Source organism: Erinaceus europaeus, chromosome 4 (genome assembly GCF_950295315.1).
Source record: "Erinaceus europaeus chromosome 4, mEriEur2.1, whole genome shotgun sequence".
Lineage (NCBI taxonomy): Eukaryota > Metazoa > Chordata > Mammalia > Eulipotyphla > Erinaceidae > Erinaceus > Erinaceus europaeus.
The window spans coordinates 23,555,983-23,575,412 of NC_080165.1; the positions used below are offsets into that span (position 1 = coordinate 23,555,983).

A 19,430-nucleotide genomic window follows, 5' to 3' on the forward strand; every position below is an offset into this window, starting at 1 on the left:
GATTTTTGAGAGTTATGAGATCAGATTTGCATTTCACAAAGTTCACTTGATGGAAGTGGTTCGAGAAAGATGGAACCAGGGTCCATGCGGTGGCACACCTGGTTATCACCATGCATGAGAATCTGGGTTCAAACCCCTGCTCCCCACCTGCAGAGGGAACACTTCAAGAACACTGAAGCAGGTCTGTAGATATCTTTCTCTCTCCCTTCCATTTCCCCTCCCATCTCAATTTCTCTGTGTCCTGTCAAATAAAATAAGGTAGAAAGAAAAGAAAAGTTTCTGGGAGTGATGGATTCATCATGTAGGCACTGAGCTCAAGTGATAACCCTGGTTAAAAAATAAAGAACAGGGAGTTGGGCGGTAGAGCATTGGGTTAAGCGCACGTGGCACAAAGCCCAAGGACCAGCATAAGGATCTCGGTTCAAACCCCCGTCTCATAAGCAGTGAAGCAGGTCTGCAGGTATCTGTCTTTCTCACTCCCTCTCTGTCTTCCCCTCCTCTCTCCATTTCTCTCTGTCCTATCCAACAATGACAACATCAATAACAACAGCAATAATAACTACAACAATAAAAAAAAAGACAACAAGGGCAACAAAGGGGAAAATAATAAATAAATATAAAAAATAAAAAAGAAGAAGAAGATGGAACTTAGAAACAGGAAGATCAGTGAGAAAGCTTTTATTAAAAAGAGATTTGGGGAGTTAGGCGGTAGCGCAGCGGGTTAAGTGCAGGTGGCGCCAAGTGCAAGGACCTGCGTAAGGATCCCGGTTCAAGCCCCTGGCTCCCCACCTCCAGGGGAGCCGCTTCACAGGCAGTGAAGCAGATCTGCAGGTGTCTATCTTTCTCTCCCCCTCTCTGTCTTCCCCTCCTCTCTCCATTGCTGTCTTATCCAACAACGATGACATCAATAACAACAGTAACTACAACAATAAAACAACAAGGGCAACAAAAAGGAATAAATAAATAAAGAGATTTAGGAAAGCTGGCTTTAACTGTATCAGTTAAAAGAGCTACAAGATAGATCACTTGGATAGCATACTTGCTTTGCCAGGGGCATGATCCAAGTAGATAATTACATATAAGAGTGTTGGGTTAACTATGACATCAATAATAACAACAATAAGACTACAACAAGACAACAAGGGCAACAAAAGGGAAAATAAATAAATAAAATTAAAAAAATTCTCTGAATGTGAACTTAAATTTTTAAAAAATGTTGGGTTTTCTATTAGGTATTTTTTTATAGGACAGAGAGAAATTGAGAGGGGAGGAGGAGGAGGAGGCAGAGGGGAAGAGCAAAAGAAAGACACCTGTAGCACTACTTCACTGCTCTTGAAACTTCTCCTCTGCAGGTGGGGACTGGGGGCTTGAACCTGGGTCCTTGCTCATGTACTCAACCAGGTGCACCATCACTTGGCCTCTCTGTTTAGAGATTTTTTTTAAAATCTTCCTTTGCTGGATAGAGACAGTCAGAAATTGAGAGGGAAGAGGGTGATAGTGAGAGAGAGAGAGAGAGAGAGACACCTGCAGCACTGCTTCACCACTTGTGAAGCTTTCCTCCTGCAGGTGAGGGCCAGGGGCTCGAACCTGGTTCCTTGTGCACTGTAACATGTACACTCAACCGGGTGTGCCACCACCTGGCCCCTAGAGATCTTAATAATTGATGATGCTATTCACAAAAAATAGGGTATATAAAGAGGAAAGGATATTTAAGGACAAAGATGATGTTACAGTTGGATCTATTGGGTCATCCCAAATGAAGAAGACTAATATGAAAAATATGGGGCCAGTGTTAAAAGATTTGGAAAACAAGAGACCGGGTGGTGGCACCCCTGATTAAGTGCACACATTCCAACCCAGTGTGCAAGGACCTGAGTTTGAGTCCCCGGTCCCCACATGCAGAGGGGAAGCTTTGCAAGTGGTGAAGCAGTGCTGTAGGTGTCTCTCTGTCTCTCTCCCTATCACCCCCTTTCCTGTCAGTTTCTGGTTCTCTCTATCCAATAAATAAAGATAATAAAAAAATTTTAATAACGTCACAAAGTATTTGGAAAACTATGTAGGAGAGATAGTTGAAGCTGTAGTCTTATTATTGTTTTTTTATATTTTATTTATTTCCTTTTTGTTGTCCTTGTTTTTTTACTGTTGTAGTTATTATTGTTGCTATTGATGTTGTCATTGTTGGATAGGACAGAGAAAAATGGAAAGAGGAGGGGAAGACAGAGAGGGGAGAGAAAGAGAGACACCTGCAGACCTGTTTCACCGCCTGTGAAGCAACTCTCCTGCAGGTAGGGAGCCAGGGGCTCGAACTGGGATCTTTATGCCAGTCCTTGCGCTTTATACCATGTGTACTTAACTTGCTGCGCTACCACCGACTCCTAGTCTTATTATTGTTATCTCTCATCATTATGCTTAATTAGAAATTGATTGTAGTTGGAGCAGTGCTGCAGGTGTCTATTTCCCACTCTACTCCCCCTTCTCTCTCAGTGTCTATCTCTATAAAAAATAAAGTAAAAATCAATAAAATTTTTATTAAGGGGGAAATTTATTATAGGGCTGAGGATATATCATAATGATTTATGCAATAAACTCATGCCTGAGACTTGGAGGTCTGAGGTTCAGTCCCTGACACCACCTTAAGCCAGAGCTGAGCAGTGCTCTGGTTAAAAAAAAAATAATAAAATAAAAAAATCAGTGGCCTAAAAAGTGGCTCATTGGGGGAGTCAGGCCGTAGCGCAGTGGGTTAAGCGCAGGTGGTACAAAGTGCAAGGACCAGCATAAAGATCCCAGTTTGAGCCCCTGGCTCCCCAACTGCAGGGGAGTCGCTTCACAGGCGGTGAAGCAGGTCTGCAGGTGTCTGTCTTCCTCTTCCCCTCTCTGTCTTCCCCTCCTCTCTCCATTTCTCTCTGTCCTATCCAACACCGACAGCATCAACAACAAGGGCAACAAAAGGGAAAATAAATAATAATAAAAAAATTTTTTTAAGTGGTTCATTGGACAAAGTGCTCTCTTAAGTATGAAGTCTTGAATTTAATACCAGAAGGGGCTGGACAGTGACACACCATGTTAAGTGTACATAGTACAAAGCACAAGGACCCACACAAGGATCTGGGTTCAAGCCCCTGGCTCCCCACCTACAGAGAAAAGCTTCACAAGTAATAAAGCAGGTCTCCAGGTGTCTGTCTCCCTCTCTGTCTCCCCCTCTTCTCTCAGTTTCACTCTGTCTTATCCAATAAAATGGAAAAAACAACTGCCAGGAGCAGTGGATTTGTAATACTGGCACCAAGCCCCAGTGATAACCCTGGAGGAAAAAAGAAAATCATAGCCGAGTGGTGGTGCACCAGGTAAAGTGCACATAGTACAAAATACAAGGACCCGTGCAAGGATCCCGGTTCCAGCCCCCAGTTCCCCATCTGCAGGGGGCTCACTTTTCAAGCAGTGAAGCAAGTATTTAGGTGCCTGTCTTTCTCTCCATCTCCCCCTATTCTCAATTTCATTCTGTCCTATCAGTTTCTCTCTATCCTATATTTTTTCCAATGTAATGGAAAAAATGGCTGCTAGGAGCAGTGGATTTGTAGTGTAGGCACTGAGCTTCAATGATAACCCTGGAGGCAAAAAAAAAAAAAAAGAGTTTAATACCAAACATTGCATGTGCTTGGGTGATGTTCTGGTTCTCTCTCTCTCACAGATAATTTTTTAAATGATTGCAATAAACTCATAACTAGTAGGCAGAAGCAAAGGCCCACAATTTAGAGCTTTTCATGTGTAGGATTTTTAAAGATGGAGGATTAAGAAATGTTTCTAAAGTATATAAGTGGGAGAATAGTTACCCTTTGAGAAAATAATTTAGGCTTGTGGTCCCATGGAACATAATTAATGTAAGCGATCATCACTTTCCCCCTAATTACGGCATAACATTTGTATAATTTGGTACATTGAATGAACAATTCAGTGACTTTTTTTTCACCTGTGTATGTAATCTTGTAACCACAACCAGATCAAGTTCATGTCTAATTCCCCTCAAGTCTGTCTGCAACACTCTAACCCCTTGTATTTCACTGTGAATTTAGGACAAGGGAATCTTCCCTCTGCCTAGCAAAATTCATAAGGAAAGAATGAAATCAAGCCTGGTTTGAATGTCTTAATGTGCACAGTATGTCTTATTAATCTCGTCTCTAACCTCCCACTTTCTCTTTATAATGGAAGTAAATAAAACCACTCAGTTTTTTGGGTTTTTTTCCTGTCCTTTCAGAAAGACTTCGAATTCTATCTCATCTACTCTAGTATTTCTGACTGGCAAGGACGCTGGAGCTGGAAAGCCTTTTGCTTTATATGAGTTTCATTATGGTGTGTGTCTGTGTTACCAAAAATGGACTTATTTATTTATTTATCTACTTATTTATTATTGCCACCAGGGTTATCACAAGAGCCTGGTGCCCAACTTCTGGTGACCATATTGTTCTTCCTTTTTAAATGTAAATTTTATTTTTTGTCTTTTCTTTTGTTTTTATTAGATAGGATAGAGATACTTTTAGAGCAGAGGGAGAGAAAAAGAGAAATGCAGAACTGCTTCACCACTCATGAAGGGTCCTTTCTGGAAAGGGGGAGCACGGCTCAAACCTGGATCCTGGGGCATGGTCATGTGTGCGTCAACCAGATATACCACCACCTGACCCCCTACCTTCTTTTTTTCTTTCTTTCTTCCTTTCTTTCTTTCTTTCTCTGCTCCAGGGTTATTGCTGGGGCTCAGTGCTGGCACTATGAATCACTGCTCCTGAAGGCTATTTTTTCCCTTTTTTTGCCCTTGTTGTTTATCATTGTTGTTATTATTATTGTTGGGTAGGACAGAGAGAAATCGAAAGAAGGGAGGAAGACAGAGAGGGAGAGAAAGATAGATGCCTGCAGATCTGCTTCACCACCTGTGAAGCGGCCTCCCTGCAGGTGGGGAGCCAGGGGCTGCAACTGGGATCCTTATGCCAGTTCTTGCGCTTTACGTCATGTGCACTTAACCCACTGTGTTACCATCTGACCCCCACTAATTCCCTTCAAGTCTATCTGCAACACTCTTTGTTTGTTTTTTTTAATTAATTAATTAATTTACTTTCCCTTTTATATTGTTTTGTTGATGCCATCGTTGTTAGATAGGACAGAGAGAAATTGAGAGAGGAGGGGAAGATAGAGTGGGGGAGAGAAAGCTAGACACCTGCAGACCTGCTTCACCACTTGTGAAGTGACTCCCCTGCAGGTGGGGGGCCAGGATCTCAAACCACCGGGATCCTTATGCCAGTCTTTTGAAACTTCGCGCCATGTGTGCTTAACTCACTGAGCTACCACCCGACTCCCCCAATGTCTGTAACATTCTAACCCTTTGTATATCACTGTGAATTTAGGACAGGGGAATCCTCCCTTTTTTTTAAAGACGTTTTCGTAGGTCTGATGGTAGACTGCCTGTTTGTGGAGGTAGTTCTGTCTCTGTCACCTATCTTCCTTTAATGATCAATAAACTATTGGGAAGAGCAAAATGCTTATTTATTTATTTATTTATTATTGGATAGAGACAGAGAAAAATGGAGAGGGAAGGGGGAGATAAAGAGGGAGAGAGAGACACCTGCAGCCCTGCTTCACCACTTGTAAAGCTTTCACCCTGCAGGTGGGGACCAGGAGCTTGAACCCAGGTCCTTGTGCACGGTAACATGAGTGCTTAGCCAGGTGTGCTACCATCTGGTCCCCTCAAGATGCTTATTTTTTCCCCTCTCTCTTTTGTAAATCTATATGGAGAAAAGAGACTGCAGGGGGCCAGGACTGTAGCGCAAGGACTGGCTCAAGGATCCAGGTTCGAGCCCTTGGCTCCCCATCTGCAGGGGGGTCACTTCACAAGCAGTGAAGAAAATCTGCAGGTGTCTTTCTCTCCCTCTCTTACCTTCCCCCTCCTCTCTCAATTTCTCAGTTGTACCCCAAAATTGAAAAAATGGACTTCAGGAGTAGTGAACTCATAGTGTCAGTATTGAGCCTCAGTAATGACCCTGGAGGCAAGTAAATAAATAAATGAAATGTATGTTGTGTCTTTTTCTCCTTACCTGTGTAGTGTCTCTCTCTTTGTTTTTTGCCTCCAAGGTTATCACTGGGGCTAGGTGCACTACAAATCCACAGCTCCTGGAGGCCATTTTTTCCATGTGTGGTGGAAAAATTTCTCATTTCCCCCTGCAGGTGGGGAATTTCTCATTTTTCTGCAAAACACTGTCACCCCCAGGCTAGGTCTTCCTCCACTATCATGCATCAGGACCTGAAAGTCACCCCACCCTCACTTTGGTGCAATACATGAAACCCAGTCCAAATTCTACTTTGTGTTTCCCCTTTCTGATTTCTCAACTTCTGTCCACTAGTGAGATCATACATATTCACCCTCTTTCTGGCTTGTCTCACGTGACATGATTTCTTCAAGTCTATCCAAGATGAGGTGAAGAAGGGGAATTCACCATTTTTAATAGCTAAGTAGTATTCCATTATATATATATGCCACAACTTTCTTAGCCACTCATCTGTTGTTGGACACCTAGGTTGCTTCCAGGTTTTGATTATTACAAATAGGTGAGTTTGGAGAGGAATTGCAGGGTCATAAAGTATGTCCATTTCTAGCCTGCTGAGAGTTTTCCACCAGGTGCACTACCACCAGCCCCTGATTTTTATTGTTTTTAATATATAAAAAGGGGGGCAGAGTAATTAGCATAATGGTTAGGCAAAAAGACTCATGCCTGAGGCTCCAAGGTCCCAAGTTCAGTTCCCTGTGCCGCCACAAATCAGAGTTGAGCAGTACTCTGGTTAAAGAAGAAAAAGGAGGAGGAGGAGGAAGCGAGAAGAAGAGAAAAGTTACTGCTTCATACCCTTGTCAACACTTGGCAAAGTGCTTGACATTTTAATTTGAGCCAGCCTATAGTAGTGAGATGGTATCTCTCTGTGGTTTTAATTTTCATTTTCCTGACTGGCATGAGAGTGAACATTGTTTTCATTCATTTAGAGTTATATGTGCACCTTTTCCAGTGAAATTTATTATTTTATAAATTTTTCTGGTAGCTTAACTTTTTTCCCTACAGCTTCACTTAATTCTGGCTGTTGGTGGTACAAGGGAGTCTAACATGAGAGGGCTTGCTTTGTCTTGCTTAATTTAAAGAAATTCTTTTCTCTACCCCTCTATTTTCTGTGTCTGTAAGGGGGTTGGGGGATTGCACATGCACAACTCCATTGTTGCCAGGTCAACCTTGTCATTCTTTTTAAAAATTTTCAGATAGAAAGATAAGACACCTCCTCTAGCATCTGTGGAGTTTCTCTCGGTACCACCCTTGGTACTTGCAGGTGGTTCCAGGGCTTGAACCTGTCTTTGTGCATGTTAAGGTGTGTGTTCTACTGGATGAGTTATATCCAGAAACCTAGAGCAATTCTTTGTTATATTTTGGATGCTGTTAATTCTTGTCCACAATTGCACAAGTCACAGATCAGTATGCTTCCTTTCCATTCTACACATCTAGTCATCCAAGAAGAGTTGCTTTAAAGAGTCTTGGAGATTGAAAATGATGAACCCAGGCTTTGAGGCACTGTAGTAAAATAGCCATGTGGTTCTGCAAGAAGCCTGGCCCTGGGTCTTTCTAAGGAGTTGTATCTTGGCTGTTGACTACTGCTGACCGGTGCTTACCTTTGCAGGTGGAACAGGAGGACTTTGTAATGGAAGGGCATGGCAAGACTCCACCTCCTGGTGAAGAAAGCAAACTGTGAGTCACAATTTATTTTAAAAGTATCCTATTACAGATCTCCAGAAGCACTTTAGTTAAACATGCTGAGAGCATCTTTGCAGAGGACATACATTGGTCACACTGTGACAGTTACCAGTTGCTTTGGTGGCTGTTGGTGCATTGCTTCTGTTTCTAGACAGACTCACTGGAGGGACAAGAAAGTTGGCTTTGTAGTTTTCACACTGACTAATCACAATTTATGTTATGTTTTAACAAAGGCTTTAAGGCTCAGGATGTTCCAAATTGAACTAATTCAATTTGGTTGATTTCCAAAGAAAGTCTAAAATAGTATTACTTTTCTTAGCAATGTTTTTATGAAGTGAATTAAATTAATAGACTCTTTCCCTGCATTCCAAGTGTGAATTTATTTGAATAGTACTTCCTGAAATTCTGTTCCATTTAGGCATTTATCCCCCTGATGTTTGTTTAACTTTGTTTCCTTAAAGGAATTGGAATTATAAATAATATAACGTAGTCAACATTCTAAATAATTCAGGGTCTCTGTCTTGACTTCTTAAAGAGTGATATGTCTTAAAGATGAAATTGGGAGTTCTCTAGATGGTTGTTTGGCAGTGATGATCAATTTTTTTTTTTTTTTTTACTAATTCTGTCTCAGGACTTGAGGAATTATGTTATAGAACATACTGGTGTTCCACATGAAGCAGTTAAGATAGAATTAAAGGACTGACAAGTGTTAGTTATTCAGGCAGTGTTTTTCTAAGTGGAATGGCACATTAATGCATAGAATTTACTGAAAATCGGGGTCGGGCGGTGGCGCAGTGGGTTAAGCGCACGTGGCACAAAGTGCAGGGACCGGCGTAAGGATCCCGGTTCGAGCCCCCGGCTCCCCACCTGCAGGGGAGTCGCTTCACAGGCGGTGAAGCAGGTCTGCAGGTGTCTGTCTTTCTCTCCCCCTCTCTCTCTGTCTTCCCCTCCTCTCTCCATTTCTCTCTGTCCTATCCAACAACAAAGCAACGTCAACAATGGCAATAATAACCGCAACGAGGCTGCAACAACAAGGGCAACAAAAAGGGGGAGAAATGACCTCCAGGAGCGGTGGATTCATGGTGCAGGCACCGAGCCCAGCAATAACCCTGGACGAACAAAAAAAAAAAAAAAGAATTTACTGAAAATCTATACAAACTCATCTCTTGTTTTTTTTATTGTTGTAGTTATTGTTGTTGTTATTGATGTCGTCACTGTTGGATAGCACAGAGAGAAATGGAGAGAGGAGGGGAAGACAGAGAGGAGGAGAGAAAGATATACACTGCAGACCTGCTTCACCACCTGTGAAGTGACTCCCCTTCAGGTGGGGAGCTGGGGGCTTGAACTGGGATCCTTACGCCAGTCCTTGCCCTTCGCGCCATGTGCGCTTAACCAGCTGCACTACCACTACCCAACCCCCGTTGTTTTGTTTTGTTTTGTTAATTCCTAGAAACTAATATAGTTTTGTTATGTTTTATGGAAAATTATGTCTCCAAGATACTTAGTAATGAATAATGCAGAATATATTGTTCTACCACAAGGCCAGGTTTATTAAAGGAGAATGTTTGTCTCCTGTTTGCTGTGAATGGAAACCAGGATATTTTCACAGCTGGTTTAATTTGCTAACTTGGCAGTTTTTAAAATAATCTACAATATAAATACTAACTTTGCTGGATTCTGTCAAATTCACTGATATTCTTCTGGACAGATGGATTTAGTTCATCTTTAGCAAAGTAGAACACAGTATATATAGTCCCAGTGGAACTACAGAAACATTTCATTTATCTCTCGTTGCCTCCCCCCCCACATACACATACACTCTGATAAAAGGCTTTATAACATGAAAACCATAGCTCCCACTTGACAAGTGTTCTTTTACATACATAAAGTAGTTAATTTTGATGCTATTCATGTTACTTTCACTTACTATTATAGTGACTCTATTTTACTTAAAGATAAAAGTAGGTAACTTGCCCATGGTAACACAGCTTGAAATGGAAGTTAGGATTTGAAGTCAGATGTTTCTGACACTGAAGTGTTCTATAATATCTCTTCAACCCATGGCCAGAGAAATGGTTTAACTGGCAGAGTGCAGGATTTGTATCCCTGAGGCTGTCTGTCTGACCCCTTATGTTAGCATATAACCCAAGTGATACTCTGTCTTCTCTCTTTCTCTCATGTAAAACCCTCTTTCTCTGCCTCATATGAAATGGATACATCTTTAAAAATTACATCTCTTGAACCCAAACCCTTTGCCAACCTTGGCAGCTATGTTTCTGAAAAGCACTGTAATTAGCAAAACTGCACTTGTCAAGATCAAAGTCTCATGGATAAGAGGACTCGGGGGAAACAATGAGTGTGGCATTAAGCCTATTTTAAAAACACAGATTAAAGTTCTGTTCTCTGGAGGGTATCCATTTCCCAAACAAACCAGTCTTTATCTTTAAGAGCCTGCTCTAGTAACCCCTATCCTGAATCAGCTTATTTAGGTATTCAGGAAACATTGCTGGAACAGATTCTCCCACAAGTTTTATATTGTACAACCTGTACTTCTGTCAGAGAGCTCCAGAGCCTCAGTGCATTTGGAATGATATATGTTGTTTCCTTTCCTTTTCTCCCTTATTTTTTTCTCACAAGTTGCATAATACCTTTTCAAAAAGAGATTCTGATATTTTCCTCTGGTCTGGGTCTGCTGTCATATTTAGATGAAAAAGCAGGAATTTGCAAAGCAACATTAAATCCTTAAGAGTATGCTCTAGAGGGGGCTGGGCACAGTGGGCTAAGGGTATGCTCTAGGAACTGAACACAACATTCTGTTGTTTTTTTGCAGTGCCTGGAGCTTCATACATGTGTGATTCCACCACTCCTAGGCTGAGTTTTTCATTCATTTTACTTCAGTTAGACACTAGACATATACACATCCAGAGAGAGAGAGAGAGGTAAGAGAGAAGAGAGAAAGTGAGAACGCACAAGTCGCACTATCACAGCATTGCTCCACTACCTGTGGAACACAGCAATATGTGAATACAGCATTTTAGACCCTGGAAGTGATACATTAAAAGACTTGAGAAATTCCTCTTTGGGCAGGGGTAGATAGCATAATGATTATGCAAAAAGACTCTCAAGTCTGAGGCTCCAAAGTCTCAGGTTCAGTCCCTTGCACCACCATAAGCTAGAGCTCATCAGAGCTCTGGTTAAAAAAAAGGGGGGGCGGGGGCGGGTGGTGGTGCAGTGGGTTAAGCACATGTGGCACAAAGCGCAGGGACGGCGTAAGGGTCCCTGTTTGAGCTCCCAGCTCCCCACCTGCAGGGGAGTCTCTTCACAGGCAGTGAAGCTAGTCTGCAGGTGTCTATCTTTCTCTTGCCCTCTCTGTCTTCCTCTCCTCTCTCCATTTCTCTCTATCCTATCCAACAACAAACAACATCAACAATGGCAATAATAACCACAATGAGACCACAACATCAAGGGCAACAAAAAGGGGGGGAAAATGGTCTCCAGGAGCGGTGGATTCATGGTGCAGGCACCGAGCCCAGCAATAACCCTGGAGGGAAAAAAAATTACTCTTCAAAAACAGTAATACATCATAACACAGAGATAATGGAAATAAAGAAATAAAAGTGAAGTTCTTCTTTTACTCCCCTAGTTTCCTAAACATTTTCTGTATACACATATTTTTAAAGATTTATTTATTTGTTTATTTCATGTGAGATAATGCAAGAAGCTTTTATCTGAAAGAGAAGCCAGATCACTACTCCAGTACATATGGCACTGAGGATTGAACCACAAGCCTCATATACTGAAGTGGGGGCACAGGGAGATAGCATAATGGTTATGCAAAAGATTTTCATACCTGAGGCTCTCCCATCCCTGGCACCCCCAAAGGTCAGAGCTGAGAACTATTCTGGTATAAAACAAACAAAAAAGATTAAATAAAAATACCTGTGGGCTGGTAGATAGCTCACTTAACAGAGATTGCACCTTACCATGCATGAGGCTATAAGTTCAAGCCCAGCACCATAGAACACCATGTGTAGTGAAGGAGCAGTGCTATTGTGTCTCTCTTCTCAATGTTTATTTCTCTCTATTTCTTTTTTTTTGAAAGAATTTTATCATTATACACACACACACATATATATTTGCTTTTTTTCCCCTTTTGTTGCCCTTGTTTTTATTGTTGTTGTAGGTATTATTGTTGTAGATAGATACTTTCTTCAGTGCATTGGGGGTGTGCTGAAACATGAGTCATGCCCATGATAAAGCAAACACACTGTCCAAATGAATTGAAGTGAATTGTCTTGCTGGTCTGTGCCATTTTCCTTATTTGCTCATTTAACATTTATGCTGTAGGTTCTAGATGTCTTGAATACATTATTTCTGTGATGTTTATTACAATAAAACTAAATTCTTTTAGTTTAGGGAGTTGGGTGGTAGTGTAGTGTGTTAAGTGCACTTGGCGCGAAGCGCAAGGACCAGCCCCCAGCTCCGCACCTGGAGGGAAGTCACTTCACAGGCGGTGAAGCAGGTCTGCAGGTGTCTATCTTTCTCTCCCCCTCTCTGTCTTCCCCTCCTCTCTCCAATTCTCTCTGTCCTATCTAACAATGATGACATCAGTAGCAACAACAGTAATAACTACAACAACAATAAAAAAAAACAAGAACAGCAAAAGGGAAATAAAGAAATATAAAATAATTTTTTAAAAACTAAATTCTGTAACAGGCAGATTAAAGAGATTATGTATATTAAAGCTTGATAGATAGATAGATACTTTCTTCAGTGCTGACATTTGATTGCTGTGTTAACTGACATTTGATTGCTGTGTTAAAGTATTAATATTCAGAACATTGGGGGGGTACTGCGGTAGCACAGAGGATTAAGTGCACGTGGCACGAAGTGCAAGGACCAGTTCAAGGATCCCAGTTTGAGCCCCCGGCTCCCCACCTGCAGCTGGGGGGTCACTTCACAAGCGGTGAAGCAGGTCTGCAGGTGTCTGTCTTTCTCTCCCCCTCTCTGTCTTCCCCTCCTCTCTCCATTTCTCTCTGTCCTATCCAACAACAATGACATCAATACCAACAATAATAATAATAACAACAACAATGATAAAAAAGAACAGCTGTACTGAATTCTGGTTTATGTGTAAATAAAATGTACTAGGATATGTAGCATCACACCCCCCATATATATGTGTGTTTGTGTGTGTATATATATATAGTTTCAATTTGTTTCTTCTTAGTTAGGTTTACTGACTATTAGTGTATCTAATCATTTTTCTGAGGATAGTCACTTTATTATGTACTGTTGCAAATCAGACAAACTCAGCTTATTGCCATGTAATTACTGTATTAAACTTACACAGCATTAGTCACTGTATGTTTAACACAGTAGCATACCTAAAACTAATTTTGTGATTTCATAATTTATAGAATTAATTGTATCAATTCCTATACTTCTACTGCCTTGGGGTGTCATCAGTTTTTATTTACCTTTTTACTTTTTTTTTTTTTTTTTTTTGCTTCTAGGGTTATTGCTGGGCTGGATGCCAGTCTAAACTCTCTGCTCCTGGTAGCCATTCTTTACTGGATAGGACAGAGAAAAATTGAGAGAATTGGGGGAGATAGAGAGGGAGAGAGAAAGAGAGACACCCATACCTGCTTACTTGCTTGTGAAGCATCCCCCAGTAGGTGGGTAGCTGGATCCTTGCACAGGTCCTTGTACTTGGTAGTATGTGCGCTTAGCCAGGTGCACCACCACACAGCCCTCACCTTTTTTAAATTTTATATATATAGTAATTACCACTCTGGGCTGTTTTTTTTAGATAGATGAGAAGAAATAGAGCAGGAAGGAAACCACGTGTACCAAAGCTTCCTCCAGTGCAGTGGGGGCCAGACTCAACCCTGGGTCAGCACATGACAAAGCAGTGCACTAGCCAAGTGAGCTATTTTCCTCAACCCTTTTATTTTCCTTTCTAAAAAGGAAACTGTTCAGAGCTTGCATCAGACACAAGGAAATTGAAGTGTTGAAAACAGTGTTCTATTGACTCCGAGAGATTACTGCAATTGATGGGGTCAGCACTGCCTACCCCAAAGTAGTGGAATAAAACTTTATGCTTGAAGTATTAATAATGTAATGTCTTTTTTTTAATATTTATTTTTATTTATTTATTCCCTTTTGTTGCCCTTGTTTTATTGTTGTAGCTATTATTGTTGTTGTCGTTGTTGGATAGGACAGAGAGAAATGGAGAGAGGAGGGGAAGACAGAGAGGAGGAGAGAAAGATAGACACTTGCAGACCTGCTTCACTGCCTGTGAAGCGACTCCCCTGCAGGTGGGGAGCCAGGGCTTCGAACCGGGATCCTTATGCCGGTCCTTGTGCTTTGCGCCACCTGCGCTTAACCCGCTGCGCTACAGCCCGACTCCCAATAATGTAATGTCTTAACACTGATGTCTTGATTAAATTCTCTTTTTACTCATTACATTCTTCCCAACCTAAATGTCTAATTATAAAATGCCCTTTTAATTTTTCTAACTTATTAATTATGCAGACCTTTAGTAAGTGAATTTTTTTCTTACCTTATCTTCATTTCTCTTCCTACTCAAACTCTTTGACCTACAGCACATTCTTCCTGAAATTCATCTTATACTATGGTGCAACTGTTAGAAGCTCATTTTCCCAAATTCCTATAGTAAGGAATTCTTTCATTAGATTATTCCTTATTTCATAGTAAACTGCCTGATTTAATACTAAGCACGTTTTGGTGCTTGAAACTTTAGGCAGTTCTATAGCACTCCTAAATGTAGAAAACAATGAAGAAAATCATCATCATCATTTTTAAAATTTTTTATTCATTTATTTATTTATTCGTGAGAAAGATAGGAGAGAAAGAACCAGACATCACTCTGGTACATGTGCTGCCGGGGATCAAACTCCGGACCTCATGGTTGAGAATCCAATGCTTTATCTACTGCACCACCTCCCGGACCACTCATCATCATCATTTTTATTGATACTACGGTTATTGCTGGGACTCCTCTCCACACTATGAATCCATTGCTCCTGGTTCCACTTTTCCTCTTTATTTGCCTTTTTTTCTGTCTATTTTAGTTGATAGGACAGAGAGAAATTGAGAGGAGAGGGAGAGATAGAGAGTGAGAAAGACACCTGCAGACTTGCTTTACCATTTATGAAGCTTCCTCTCTTGCAGGTAGGGAACAGGAGCTTGAACCCAGGTCCTTGTGCCTGGTAAAGTGTGCACTCACTCAAGTGCACCATCACTCAACCTCCCCCCAAATGAAAATATTTCCAAATAATTTATATATAGGTAATTATCTGCTAAGCATAAACTGTGGTATTTAACCAAGGGAAGTGTGTGTGTGTGTGTGTGTGTGTGTGTGTGTGTATGCACACAAGCACACTTTTAAATATGTTGTTCTCCCAGAGGGGGAGAAATGTTAGGGGAAGATGACTAGAGGGATCTGAAAACCAATTCCATCAGGACCCAGAGAGAGGAGGAAAAAATGAAAGACATTTGGAAAATAGTAATAGATGTAGCTGTGACTTAAAATGGAAGAGAAGGCAGGGCCATAGAAAAAAATGGAGAAAATATAGATAGGTAGACAAACAGATAGTTATAGAAATAATATTTAGGGGGTCGGGTGGTAGCTCAGGGGGTTAAGCGCACATGGCACAAAGCACAAGCACTGGTGTAAGGATCCCCGTTTGAGCCCTCGGCTCTTCACCTGCAGGGGGAGTCGCTTCACAAACAGTGAAGCAGGTCTGCATGTGTCTGTCTTTCTCTCCCCCTCTCTGTCTTCCCCTCCTCTCTCCACTTCTCTCTGTCCTATCCAACAGCAGTGACATCAATAACAACAGTAATAACCACAACAATTAAACATCAAGGGCAACAAAAGGGGAAAAAAATAGCTTCCAGGAGCAGTGGATTCGTGGTGTAGGCACCGAGCCCCAGCAATAATCCTGGAAGAAAGAAAGAGAGAGAGAGAGAGAGAAGGAAAGAAAATATTCAATCCATATCTGTGACCTTGAGAGAATCACTGCAGTTTCCAGTGGAGGGAATAGGGACACAGAACTCTGGTGCTAAGAATAGTGTCTAAATGTACCTCTGTTATTTTGTAATTTTATAAATTACTAATAAAAATCATATATATATACCAAAACACTGCTTAGCTCTGGTTTATGGTGGTGTAGAGGATTGAACCTGGAACTTTGGAGCCTCAGGCATGAGAGTCTCTTTGTATAACTATTATGCTATCTACCCACACCAAGTATATATAATTTCACTTATTTTAATGAGATAATTTTTTGTTCGTTTTCTTTGAGCACTACTCAGTTCTGACTTATAGTGGTGCTGGAGGTTAAACATAGAACCTCAGAGCCTCAGGCATGAAATTCTTTTGCATGACCATTATGCTGTCCCCCAGCTTAATGAGAGAGGCTTTGTTTGTTTGTTTTAAGAGAGATAGACTAGAGCACAGATCTTGTTTATAATGGTGTTAGGTATTGAACCTGGGACCTCAGAGCCTCAAGCTTGGAAATCATTTGCATAGCCACTATGGCATCTCCCCAGCTTGGTTTTTTGTTTTGTTTTGTTTTGTTTGTTTCTATAGGGGCTGGGGATGTAGTTCTGTAGTAGAGCACATGACTTCATATGAAAGGGACGGACCCAGGGCTCAATCTCTGGCATTAAAACCAAAGAAATAAAGAAACATTTTGAGTATTCTTTTTTTATTTTTTTATTGACTTACTGGATAGTGACAGAGAGAAATTGAGAGTGGAGGGGGAGACAGAGAGGGAGAGAAACAGAGAGACACACCTGCAGCCCTGCTTCACCATTTGTGAAACCTTCCCCCTGCAGGTGGGGATGGGGGCTTGAACCTGGGTCCTTGTGCACTGTAATGTGTGCGCTCAGCCAGGTGTGCCACCATCTGGCCCCCTATTTTGAGTATTCTACCACCAGATTTTTGCCAGTTTTTTCCCTTTGAACCATTAAAATATGTGATGTTGAAATAAATCTATTAAGAAGCAGCAAACTCAATCATTGTTACACAGCAGTAGGCTGAACATCAGAAGAATAGTCGGCTTTTCTATATAATCTTCTCAAATTGTTCTTGGGAAAAAGAAAATTAATTTTGTTTTCAAGCTAATTGGAATTTTGAAAATTCCACAAGAAGATTCAATGGGAGATAGTTTACGCTCTTGAAGTTTTTGCTGCTGGGAATTTTAATATAGCCATAAATGTTTTTTTTTTTTTTTAATATTTATTTTATTTATTTATTCCCTTTTGTTGCCCTTGTTTTATTGTTGTAGTTATTGTTGTTGTTGTCGTTGTTGGATAGGACAGAGAGAAATGGAGAGAGGGAGGGGAAGACAGAGAGGAGGAGAGAAAGATAGACACCTGCAGACCTGCTTCACCGCCTGTGAAGCGACTCCCCTGCAGGTGGGGAGCCGGGGTTTGAACCAGGATCCTTATGCCGGTCCTTGTGCTTTGCGCCACCTGCGCTTAGCCCGCTGCACTACAGCCCGACTCCCCAGCCATAAATGTTTTATGTTAGGTTTTTGGGGATTTTTCTGTTGTTAATAAATTTTCTAATTTGCATTGAAGTTACTTTAAAAAATTATCTAAAAACATCTTCTCCAAGTGCCTCAGAATTATAAGAAATACATTTTGAATTGTTTTATGAGGATTTTCTTTTTTGAGATTTTATTTATTTATTTGAAAGAGAGAAGAGGACAGAGAACCAGAGCATATGCCAGGAATTGAACTCAGGACCTCATGCTTGATAGACATTTTTTAAAAAATATTTATTTTCCCTTTTGTTTTTTATTGTTGTTGTAGTTATTGTTGTTGTTATTAATGTCGTCATTGTAGGATAGGACAGAGAGAAATGGAGAGAAGAGGGGAAGGCAGAGAGAGGGGGAGAAAGACACCTGCTTCACTGCCTGTGAAGCAACTTCCCTGCAGATGGGGAGCTGGGGGCTCCAACCAGGATCCTTACACCAGTCCTTGCGCTTTGCGCCACCTGTGCTTAACCAATTCAAGCCCCAACCCCCACCTGCAGGGGGAAAGCTTCACAAGCAATGAAGTGTTGCTGCCAGTGTCTCTGACTCTGGCCCTCTCTCTCTTCTCCCTTCCCTCTCAATTTCTCTGTCTCTATATAATAAATCAATAAATGTATCAATTAATTTTAAAAAAGAAATAAATGTTTTAGTAATGAGAGTCTCCAGTAGTGTCCTGAAGAGAAGCTAATATTTATTTCCCAAAATTTTGTGAGTACCAGGGGGTATGAACACAAGTTCTGCCCTGAGAACTGTTCTGGCTAGGAATCTGCAATCTGAAGTTTGGGCCAAAGTAGAGGGGAGAATACAGTAAAGAGGAAGAGGTGGGGGAGTCGGGTGGTAGCACAGCAGGTTAAGCGCAGGTGTCAGCAAAGCGCAAGGACCTGTGTAAGGATCCTGGTTGGAGCCCCCGGCTCCCCACCTGCAGGGGAGTCACTTCACAAGAGGTGAAGCAGGTCTGCAGGTGTCTTTCTGTCCCCCTCTCTGTCTTCCCCTCCTCACTCTGTTTCTTTCTCTCCTGTCTAACGACGACAGCAATAATAACTACAACAATAAAAAGAAACAACAAGGACAACAAAAGGGAATAAATAAATAAATAAATATTTTTTTTAAAAAAAGAGGAAGAGGTGAACCAGTGAAATAGCTCACCGGGGTAGTGCACTGCTTCGCCACGTGCTTGATCCAGACTCGAATTCGGCCTCTACCACACTGAAGGGAGCTTTGGTGCTGTGGTCTCTTTTACTCCTTCTTTTCCTCTATGCCTCTATTAAAAAAGAAAAAAAAGGCATAATGTGATGGCAGGCAGCAAAAGGTCAGGTTAAGACTGATATTCAGCTCTGGAAGGAGAGACCTCTGTCAGGTTGGTTTGTGTCTAACTAGTGTGCAGTACACAGAGAGCATCTGTGAATATATACTGAATGAATGGAGAGATCAATAAGTCACACTAACTGTGAAGGCTATTCTATCACTTCACTTTGAAAATTGGGGTGGGGTTATTAAAAACTCTTTCACTCAGAATATCTTATTTATTATTAACAGAAGAAAAGCTGAGTGGCAAGAAACTTTATCCCTATAATCTGTCTCATAATCTTGTAAAATCACTATTAGGCACTAATTTAAAAGAAAAAAAAGTAACTTTTTAAAATATTTATTCCCTTTTGTTGTCCTTGTTGTTTTATTGTTGTAGTTATTATTGTTGTTATTGATGTCATTGTTGTTGGATAGGACAGAGAGAAATGGAGAGAGGAGGGGAAGACAGAGAGGGGGACAGAAAGATAGACACCTGCAGACCTGCTTCACCGCCTGTGAATCGACTCCCCTTGCTGATGGGAAATCGGGGCTCGAACTGGGATCCTTACGCCAGTCCTTGCACTTTGCACCACCTGTGCTTAACCTGCTGTGCTACCGCCCAACTTCCATAACTTTTTTTTTTTTTAAAAAAAACCAGAGCACTGCTCAGCTGTGGCTTATGGAAGTGTTGGAGATTGAACCTGGGTCTCCCAAGCCTCAGGTGTGAAAATCTTTTCCATAACCATTATGTTGTCTCCCTGAACCTTCTTTTAATTAAAAAAAATATTCATTCATTTTTTATGAGAGA

At 41.2% G+C, this 19,430-nt stretch overlaps 1 protein-coding gene across 7 annotated transcripts in view; it reads left to right on the top strand.

The window, feature by feature from the left end:
- The window catches only part of TNRC6B (trinucleotide repeat containing adaptor 6B), a 289,108-nt gene that overhangs the window by 100,369 nt on the left and 169,309 nt on the right, over positions 1-19,430 (top strand). For all 7 annotated transcript variants that reach the window (XM_060189010.1, XM_060189011.1, XM_060189007.1 and 4 more), the window contains one exon: positions 7,693-7,760. In XM_060189010.1, the coding sequence (XP_060044993.1) occupies positions 7,693-7,760 (68 nt within the window). The remainder of the gene's footprint in view (positions 1-7,692; positions 7,761-19,430) is intronic.